This window comes from Aristolochia californica, unplaced genomic scaffold (genome assembly GCF_029961685.1).
Source record: "Aristolochia californica isolate CCGP_79_NKW_82.1479 unplaced genomic scaffold, dmAriCali1.0.hap1 SCAF_2, whole genome shotgun sequence".
NCBI lineage: Eukaryota > Viridiplantae > Streptophyta > Magnoliopsida > Piperales > Aristolochiaceae > Aristolochia > Aristolochia californica.
Genome location: NW_027181881.1, coordinates 11,496,205 through 11,507,390, shown reverse-complemented (window position 1 = coordinate 11,507,390; position 11,186 = coordinate 11,496,205). Strand labels below are relative to the sequence as shown.

General features: G+C 31.3%; 1 protein-coding gene across 1 annotated transcript; it reads right to left on the bottom strand.

The window, feature by feature from the left end:
* Positions 1–9,661: 9,661 nt before the first annotated feature.
* Positions 9,662–10,578, bottom strand: LOC137955552 (germin-like protein 8-2). The gene is made up of 2 exons (XM_068802548.1): positions 10,467–10,578; positions 9,662–10,354 (listed from the first exon to the last, which is right to left on the bottom strand). Exons 1-2 carry the CDS (start codon positions 10,576–10,578, stop codon positions 9,819–9,821), a joined length of 648 nt encoding a protein of 215 aa, XP_068658649.1. The 3' UTR covers positions 9,662–9,818.
* Between the last annotated feature and the right edge of the window lie 608 nt (positions 10,579–11,186).

The following is an 11,186-nucleotide window of genomic DNA, read 5'->3' as shown; positions in this document are numbered from 1 at the left end:
ATGCCTCCCCCCTCCCCCTTTTTCGATGATTCCAAAACCTAATATATAAAAAAATAAAAGAGTTTACAATCCTTAAAAATCATAGATACTTTTTGGAATTCTCTCTCCCAGCATTTTCGCATTTCCATTTTGGATGTTTAATTTTTTTTCAAATCCAAACTTGAGATTCCACTCTCCCATTTATCTTGTAAACAAAAAGATAAGGCAAATAGATTACAACAAAATGAAAATTTTAGAGTTTATGTATGCAAAAAATTGAAAACTATAATAAATATAAGGAAGAAAAATATTTCATGCACTAAAAACGAACACCAAAGTTTTGTTATCCATGTTTGGGAAATTCCACTTGTACAACCCCTAATAGTTTGGTGAAATTTTATAAGAAAGAGATTTCTAATTGATCCTAACATGTTTTAAAATATGGACATGCATGCCTGAAACATGTTGAAGATGCAAATGACCTAATGATCCAAAATTTTCAAGGAGTAGAAAAAATTATATTCTGAAGTTAACGTGCTGTAGGATATTTACCAGAGCCAAACAATCCAGTTTTTGCCTATTTACAAAAACCAGACCTAGCAATGATTGATCATTGTAAATGTTTTGATCGATAAATGATGTTTAAAGGCTATAATTTTTGGTAGAAATGACTTATGGTTTGGGAGTCAACACTCAGTTAAAAATACCTCCCCCCCCTCCCTTTCCGATGATTGGAAAACCTAATATATAAAAAACTAAAAGAGTTTACAATCATTAAAAATTACAGATACTTTTTGGAATTATCTCTCTCAGCATTTGTGCAATTCCATTTTGGATGTTCAATGTTTTTTCACATCCAAATTTGAGTTTTCACTCTGTCGTTTTTCTCGTAAACAAAAAGATAAGGCAAATAGATCACAACAAAATGAAAATTTTAGAGTTTATTTATGGATAAAATGGAAAACTATATTAAATGTAGGTGAAGAAAATTATTTGACACACTAAAAATGAACACCAAAGTTTTGTTATCCATGTTTGGGAAATTCCACTAGTACAACCCTTAATAGCTTGGTGGAATTTTATCAGAAAGAGATTTTTAATTGATCTTAACATGTTTTAAATATGGATATGCATGCCTAAAACATGTTGAAGATTTAAATGACCTAATGATCCAATAATTTCAAGGAGTAGAAAAAATTAAATTCTCAAGTTTTCGTGTTGTTGGATAATTTCCAGTGCCAAACAACCCACTTTTAGCCTATTTACAAAAAACAGACCTAATAATTATAGATCGTCATAAATGTTTTAATGGATTAATGATGTGTAACATCTATAATTTTTGTTAGAAATGACATATAGTTTGGGAGTCAACACTCAGTTAAAAATGCCTCGCCCCTGCTTTTTCGATGATTGCAAAACCTAATATATAAAAAACTAAAAGAGTTTACAATCCTTAAATATCACAAATACTTTTTGGAATTATCTCTCTCTGCATTTGCTCATTTCCATTTTGAATGTTCAATTTTTTTTCAAATCCTAACTTGAGTTTTCATTCTCCCATTTTTCTCATAAACAAAAATATAAGGAAAATAGATCACAACAAAATGAAAATTTTAGAATTTATGTATGAAAAAAATTAAAAAATATAATCAATGTAAGTGAAGAAAATTATTTCACGCACTAAAAATCAACACCAAAGTTTTGTTATACTTGTTTTGGAAATTTCACTAGTACAACCCCTAATAGCTTGGTGGAATTTTATTAGAAACATATTTCTAATAGATCCTAACATGTTTTAAATATGGATATGAATGCCTGAAACATGTTGAAGAAGCAAATGACCTAATGATCCAATAATTTCAAGGAGTAGAAAAAATTAAATTCTCAAGTTAACGTGCGGTGGGATAATTACTAGTGTCAAAAACCCACTTTTTGCCTATTTACAAAAGGCGGACCTAACAATCATTGATCATCACAAATGTTTTGTTAAAATAATGATAAGTAATAAACATGTTGAAGAAGCAAATGACCTAATGATCCAATAATTTCAAGGAGTAGAAAAAATTAAATTCTCAAGTTAACGTGCAGTGGGATAATTACTAGTGTCAAAACCCCACTTTTTGCCTATTTACAAAAGGCGGACCTAACAATCATTGATCATCACAAATGTTTTGTTAAAATAATGATAAGTAATGGCTATAATTTTTGTTAGAAATGACTTATGGTTTGGGAGTCTACACTTAGTTAAAAATGCCTCGCCCACCCCCCCCCCCCCCCCTTTTCCGATGATTGCAAAACCTAATATATAAAAAACTAAAAGAGTTTACAATCCTTAAAAATCATAGATATTTTTTGGAAGTATCTCTCTCAGCCTCTCTACATTTCCATTTTGGATGTTCAATTATTTTGCAAATCCAAACTCGTGTTTTAACTCTCCCATTTTTCACGTAAACAAAAAGACAATGCAAATAGATCACAACAAAATGAAAATTTTAGAGTGTATGTATACAAAAAATCAAAAACTATAACAAATGTAAGTAAAAAAAATTATTTCACGCACTAAACATGAACTCCAATGTTTTGTTATCCATTGTTTGGGAAATTCCACTAGTACAACCCCTAATAGCTTAGTGGAATTTTGTAAGAAAGAGATTTCTAATTGATCCTAACATGTTTTAAATATGGATATGATTGCCTGAATCATGTTGAAGATTCAAACGACCTAATGATCCAATACTTTCAAAGAGTACAAAAACTTAAATTCTCAAGTTAACGTGCGGTTGGATAATTACCAGTGCCAAACAACCCACTTTTTGCCTATTTACAAAAAGCGGACCTAACAATCATAGTCCATCTTAAATATTTTGATGGATTAATGATGTGTAACGGCTATAATTTTTGTTAGTAATGACTTATAGTTTGGGAGTCAACACTCAATTAAAAATGCCTCGCCCCCGGTTTTTCGATGATTGCAAAACCTAATATATAAAAAACTAAAAGAGTTTAAAATCCTTAAAAATCACAGATACTTTTTGGAATTATCTCTCTCAGCATTTGTACATTTCCATTTTGGATGTTCAATTTTTTTTCAAATCCAAACTTGAGTTTTAACTCTCCCATTTTTCTCGTAAACAAAAAGATAAGGCAAATAAATCGCAACAAAAGGAAAATTTTAGAGTTAATGTATGAAAAAAATGGAAAACTATATTAAATGTAAGTGAAGAAAATTATTTCATGCACTAAAAATGAACACCAAAGTTTTGTTATCCATGTTTGGGAAATTCCACTAGTACCCCTAATAGCTTGGTGGAATTTTATAAGAAAGAGATTTTTAATTGATCCTAACATGTTTTAAATATGGATATGCATGCCCTTAAACATGTTGAAGATGCAAATGACCTAATGATCCAAAAATTTCAAGTACAAAAAATTAAATTCTCAAGTAAACGTGTAGTGAGATATTTACCAAAACCAAAAAACCCATTTTTTGCCTATTAAAAAAAAGCGGACCTCACTATCATAGATCATCGTAAATGTTTGATCGATTAATGAAGTGGAATGGCTATAATTCTTTTTAGAATAAGTTATGGTTTGGCACTCAACATTCAGTTAAAAATACTTCGCACCTCGCCCCTCCCTCTCCTTTTTCGATGATTGCAAAACCTAATATTTAAAAAATTAAAAGACCTTACAATCCTTAAAAATCACATATACTTTTTGGAATTATCTCTCTCAACCATTGCGCATTTCCATTTTGGATGTGCAATTTTTATTTCAAATCCAAACTTGAGTTTTCACTGTCCCATTTTTCACAAAAACAAAAAGATAAGGCAATTAGATCACAACAAAAGGAAAGTTTTAGAGTTGATGTATACAAAAAATAAAAAACTATAATAAATGTAAGTGAAGAAAATTATTTCACGTACTAAACATGAACTCCAAAGTCTTGTTATTCACATTTAGGAAATTCCACTAGTATAACGCCTAATAGCTTGGTGGAATTTTATAAGAAAGAGATTTCTAATTGATCCTAACATGTTTTAAATATGGATATGTATGCCTGAAACATGTTGAAAATTCAAATGACCAAATGATCCAATAATTTCAAGGAGTAGAAAAAATTAAAATTCTCAAGTTAATGTGCGGTGGGATAATTACCAGTGCCAAACAACCCACTTTTTGCCTATTTACAAAAAGCGGACCTAAAAATCATAGATCATCTTAAATGTTTTGATGGATTAATGATGTGTAACGGCTATACTTTTTGTTAAAAATAACTTATAGTTTGGGAGTCAACACTCAGTTAAAAAATGTCGCACTACCGCTTTTTTTATGATTGCAAAACCTAATATATAAAAAAACTAAACACGTTTACACTCCTTAAAAATCATAAAAACGTTTTTGAATTATCTCTCTTAGCATTTGCGCATTTTCATTTTTTATGTTAATTTTTTTTTCAAAACCAAACTTGAGTTTTCACTCTTCCGTTTTTCTCGTAAACCAAAAGATAAGGCAAAAAGATCACAAAAAAATAAAAATTTTAAAGTTTATTTATGAAAAAAAAGGAAAACTATAATAAATGTAAGTGAAGAAAATTATTTCACATACTAAAAATGAAAACCAAAGTTTTGTTATCCATGTTTGGGAAATTCCACTAGTACAACCCCTAATAGCTTGGTGGAATTTTATATGAAAGAGATTTCTAATTGATCATAACATGTTTTAAATATGGATATGCATGCCTAAAACATGTTGAAGATGCAAATGAGCTAATGATCGAAAAATTTCGAGTAGAAAAAATTAAATTCTCAAGTTAACTTACGGTGGGATATGTACCTTAGCCAAACAACCCATTTTTTGCCTATTTAAAAAAAGCGGACATAACAATCATAGATCATTGTAAATGTTTTGATCGATTAATAATGTGTAACTGCTATAATTTTTGTTAGAAAGGACTTACGGTTTGGGAGTCAACACTTAGTTAAAAATGCCTTGCCCCCCCCTTTTCCGATGATTGCAAAACCTAATATAAAAAAATAAATAGAATTTAAAATTCTTAAAAATCACATATATTTTTTTGGAATTATCTATCTCAGCATTTATGCATTTCCATTTTGGATGTTCAATTTTTTTAAAAATCCAAACTTGAGTTATCCCTCTCACATTATTCTCATAAACAAAAAGATAAGGAAAATAGATCACAAGAAAATGAAAATTTCTGAGTTTATGTATGCAAAAAATTGAAAACTATAATAAATGTAAGTCAAGAAAATTATTTCATGCACTAAACATGAACTCCAAAGTTTTGTTATCCATGTTTGGGAAATTCCACTAGTATAACCCCTAATAGCTTGGTGGAATTTTATAAGAAAGAGATTTATAATTGATCCTAACATCATTTAAATATGGATATACATGCCTGAAACTTGTTGAAGATGCAAATGACTTAATGATCCAAAAATTTCATGGAGTAGAACAAATTAAATACTCAAGTTAAAGTGTGGTGGGATATTTACCAGAGCCAAACAACCCACTTTTTGCCTATTTACAAATAGCTTACCTCACAACCAGATATCATCGTAAATGTTTTGATCGACTAAAGATGTGTAACGGCTATAATTTTTGTTAGAAATGACTTATGGTTTGGGAGTCAACACTCAGTTAAAAAATGTCTCGCCCCCCCCTTTTCCGATGATTGTATAACCTAATATATAAAAAAATAAAAGAGTTTACAATCCTTAAAAATCATTGATACTTTTTGGAATTATCTCTCTCAGCATTTGCGAAAATATGTTATGATCAATTAGAAATATCTTACTCTTAAAATTCCAAGCTATTAGAGGTTGTACAAGTGGAATTTCCCAAATATGGATAACAAAACTTTGGAGTTCATTTTTAGTGTGTGAAAAATTTTTCTTCACTTACATTTATTATAGTTTCCAATTTTTTGCATACATTTACTCTAAAATTTTCATTTTGTTGTGATCTATAGCCGTATCTTTTTGTTTACGAGAAAAAAGGGAGTGTGAAAACTCAAGTTTGGATATGAAAAAAAATTGAACATCCAAAATGGAAATGCGCAAATACAGAGAGAGATAATTCCAAAAAGTATTTGTAATTTTTAGGGATTGTGAATTTTTTTTTTAAATATTAGGTTTTGCAATCATCAGAAGAGAGGGGGGAGGGATACTTAACTGTGTGTTGACTCCCAAATTATAAGTCATTCCCAACAAAAACTGTAGCCATTAAGCATCGTTAATCGATCAAAACCTTTACTATGATCTATCATTATTAGGTCAGCTTTTTGTAAATGAGCAAAAAGTGGGTTGTTTGTCTCAGGTAAATATCTCACCGCATGTTAACTTGAGAATTTAAATTTTCTACTCCTTGAAATATTTGGATTATTAGGTCATTTGCATCTTCAACTTGTTTCAGGCATGCATATCCATATTTAAAACATGTTAGGATTTATTAGAAATCTTTTTCTCATAAAACTCCTAGCTATTAGGGGTTGTACTAGTGGAATTTCCCAAACATGGATAACAAAACTTTGGTGTTCATTTTTAGTGCGTGAAAAAATTTTCTTCACTTACATTTATTAAAGATTTCACATTGTTTCAATCATAAACTCTGAAATTTTCATTTTGTTGTGATCTATTTGCCTTATATATTTTTTTACGAGAAAAAAGGGAGAGTGAAAACTCAAGTTTGGATTTAAAAAAAGTTGAACATCCAAAATGAAAATACACAAATGCAAAGAGAGATAATTCCTAAAAGTATCTGTATTTTTTATAGATTGAAAACTCTTTTAGTTTTTAATATATTAGGTTTTGCAATCACCGAAAAAGAGGAGGCAAGGGATTTTTAATCGAGTGTTGACTCCCAAAGTATAAGTCATTTCAAACAAAAATTATAGCCGTTATGCATCATTAATCAATCAAAACCTTTACTATTATCTATGAATGTTAGGTCAGCTTTTTGTAAATGGGTACAAAGTGGGTTGTTGGGCTCAGGTAAATATCCCAATGCACGTTAACTTGAGAATTTAATTTTTTCTACTGCTTGAAATTTTTGGATCATTAGGTCATTTGCATCTTCAACATGTTTCAGGCATACATATCCATATTTAAAACATATTAGGATTTATTAGAAGTCTCTTTCTCATAAAATTCGAAGCTATTAGGGTTGTACTAGTGGAATTTCCAAAAAATGGATAACAAAACTTTGGTGTTCATTTTTAGTGCGTGAACAAAATTTCTTCACATACATTTATAATAATTTTCAATTTTTTGTGTACATAAACTCTAAATTTTTTTTTATCATCTATTTGCCTTATCTTTTTGTTTATGAGAAAAAACGGAGAGTGAAAACTCGAGTTTGGATTTGAAAAAAAATTGAACATCCAAAATGGAAATGCACAAATGCCGAGAGAGATAATTCCAAAAAGTATTTGTAATCTTTTTGGATTGTACATTCTTTTAGTTTTTTATATATAAGGTTTTGTAATCATCGAAAAAGGGGGTTGAGGGATATTTAACTAAGTGTTAACTTCCAAACCATAAGTCATTTCTTACAAAAATTATAGCCATTACACATTATTAATCCATCAAAACCTTTACGATGATCTATGATTTTAAAGGTCATCTTTTTGTAAATGGGCAAAAAGTGGCTTGTATGGCTCTGGTAAATATCCCACATCACGTTGACTTGAGAATTTAATTTTTTTCTACTCCTTGAAATTTTTGGATCATTAGGTCATTAGCTTCTTTAACATGTTTTAGGCATGCATATCCATATTTAAAACATGTTAGGATCAATTAGAAATCTTTTTCTCATAAAATTCCAAGCTAGTGGTTGTACTAGTGGAATTTCCCAAACATGGATAAGAAAACTTTGGTGTTCATTTTTAATCCGAGAAAAAAAATTCTTCACTTACATTTATTATAGATTTCATTTTTTTGCATACATAAACTCTAAAATTTTCAATTTGTTGTGATCTATTTGCATTATCTTCTTTTTTACGAGAAAAAAGGGAGAGTGAAAACTCAAGTTTGGATTTGAAAAAAATTTGAACATCCAAAATGGAAATGCACAAATGTAGAGAGAGATAATTCCAAAAAATATATGTAATTTTTAGGGATTGTAAACTCTTTTAGTTTTTTATAAATTAGGTTTTGTAATCATCGAAAAAAGGGGGGCGAGGTATTTTTAACTGAGTGTTGACTACCAAACTAGAAGTCATTTCTAACAAAAAGTATAGCTGTTACGTATCATTAATCGATCAAAATTTTTACGATGATCTATGATTGTTAGGTCAGCTTTTTTTAAATGGGCAAAAAGTGGCTTATTTTGCTCGGGTAAATATCGCATCGCGTTAACTTGAGAATTTAATTTTTTCTACTCCTTGACATTTTTGGATCATTAGTTCATTTGTATCTTCAAGATGTTTCAGCCATGCATATCCAAATTTACAACATGTTAGGATTAATTAGAAATCTCTTTCTCATAAATTTTCATGCTATTAGCGGTCGTACTAGTGGAATTACTGAACATGGATAACAAAACTATGGTGTTCATCTTTAGTGCGTGAAAAGTTTTTCTTCATTTACAATTATTATAGTTTTCAATTTTTTTCATACATGAACTCTAAAATTTTCATTTTCTTGTGATATTTTTGCCATATCCTTGTGTTTAAGAGAAAGAGAGAGAGTGAAAAATCTAGTTTGGATTTGAAAAAAAAATTAACATCCAAAATGGAAATGCACAAATGCAGAGAGAGATAATTCCAAAAAGTACCTATAATTTTAAGGGATTGTAAACTCTTTTAGTTTTTTTATAAATATTAGGTTTTGCAATCATCGAAAAAGGGGGCGAAGGATTTTTATCTAAGTGTTGATTCCCAAACCATAAGTCATTTCTAACAAAAATTGTAGTTGTTACGCATTAATCGATAAAAACCTTAACAATAATCTATGATTGTTAGGTCAGCTTTTTTGTAAATTGGCAAAAAGTGGGTTGTTTGGCTCGGGTAAATATCCCAACACACGTTAACTTGAATATTTAATTTTTTCTACTCCTTGAAATTTTTGTATCATTAGGTCATTTGCATCTTCAACATTTTTCAGGCATGCATATCCATATTTAAAACATGTTAGGATTAATTAGAAATCTCTTTCTCATAAAATTCCAGGCTAATAGGGATTGTACTAGTGGAATTTCCCGAACATGGAAAACAAAACTTATGTGTATATTTTTAGTGCGTAAAAATATTTTCTTCACTTACATTTATTATAGATTTCAATTTTTTTTTAATACATAAACTATAAAATTTTTATTTTGTTGTGATCTATTTTCCTTATATTCTTTTTACGAGAAAAAAGGTAGAGAGAAAACTTAAGTTTGGATTTGAAAAAAAGTTGAACATCCAAAAATGGAAATACACAAATGCACAGAAACATAATTCCAAAAAGTATCTTTAATTTTTAAGGATTGTAAGGTCTTTATATATATATTAGGTTTTACAATCATCGGAAAAGGGGGGGCAAGGGATTTTTAACTGAGTGTAGACTCCCAAACTGTAAGTCATTTCTAACAAAAATTATAGCCATTATGCATTATTAATCGATCAAAACCTTTACGATGATCTATGATTGTTAGCTAAGCCTAATCAAGATTCTGTAGCTTCAGAAGAAAAACAAACTTCTTTATTGACAATAACGTAGCAAAATATAAAATGTAAACCCACAACAGCTTCTCTATCAACCGAACTCTGCATCCACTCTGCAGCAGCTTCAGAGATAGTCTCATTATTCAACCATTGAGAACAGGGCGTCTCCACCTCAAAACTTGGACTGTATGACATCAATTATCTTCTTGTCCACCTGGAAGGCTCCAGCCAGAATATCAGCAGAAATCTTCGGGTCTGATCCAAAAACAGCATCTGCAATGGTGATGACACCCGGGTTTTGGCTGCTCAAACCTGCGATCGCGACTGCACTAGTTTTCCCCACATTGAACTGGAAATGGATGAGCCCGATGGGGAAGACGAACACATCACCCTTGTGCAGTAGCTGGCTTATGAAGCGATTATCTGGGTTGGAGGTGACGAAGCCAACGAAGAGCGTGCCCTCCAGGACTGTCAAAATCTCCGTACCCCGTGGGTGCGTGTGAGGGGGATTCTGGCCGTATGGAGCGTAGTCTATCCGAACCATGGAGATGCCCAGGGTATTGAGACCAGGAATCTGCATAACATTCACAGGCGTCACAGTAGACCCAACGGCATTTGTTGGGGTTCTCACTTTGTCCAGTCCGTCGAGGAAGAAATCCTTGGCCCTGACGCGCATGGGGTCCTTGCACACAAACCCATTTACTCGAACTGCAAAAGAATACAATCCAGTTAGCACAATGATTACAAGTTACAAGAAGCAGCAAAATGGTGTAATATAAACAACAGAACAATGGAGAGAAGAAGATAACTGAGGAAGTACCAGTGCTGTTAAGGTCTGCAACACACAAGTCCTGAAGTGGACTTGGATCATAAGCGAAGGAAAGAGAAACAGCTAAGCAGAGGAAGGCAACAACGAGGATGCTTCTCGTCATTTTCAATCTCTCTATCTAAAAAAGAAGTGCAAGAGCTAGCAAGTATTGCCTGAAAGATGAAGGGAGAAATAGGCTTTTATAGATAAGCTTGATTCTGTCTCAAGCTGAGACTAGACTCAGAAATCCCCATTGAAAAGATCTAACAAGACTGCAATTTTTTTTATTAGGTTGTGGTGGACGGAACCAGTATCTGCTACATAAAAAAAATCTTTTCTGACTGTGTTTAATCTATGCATGTAAGAAATCGAGGCAGTTTGCTTACAAATGCAACTAACGACGAAGTAAACAAAAAAGGATTCTGTTTTATGGTATAACGATCACAACAAACCTCAACAGTCCCAAATTAATAAACGACTTCCAGATGATCTTAACTTTGATATCTCTATCTTTCCTTCTTGTTCAGGTTTGCCAACTGAAATACAACTGACCTGATACACGGTTTCATAGGCTAACATGAACATTTCAAGCACCTCTGTCATCAATTCTGTGGACTTTTTCTGCACGAAGAAAGAATCAAACTCTAACCATTGTTATAGGTACGCAAAAATCTTCGCGTAATAGTTGAAAACAAGAGCACACACACCGTGCACCACACAAACAAGGCAAGG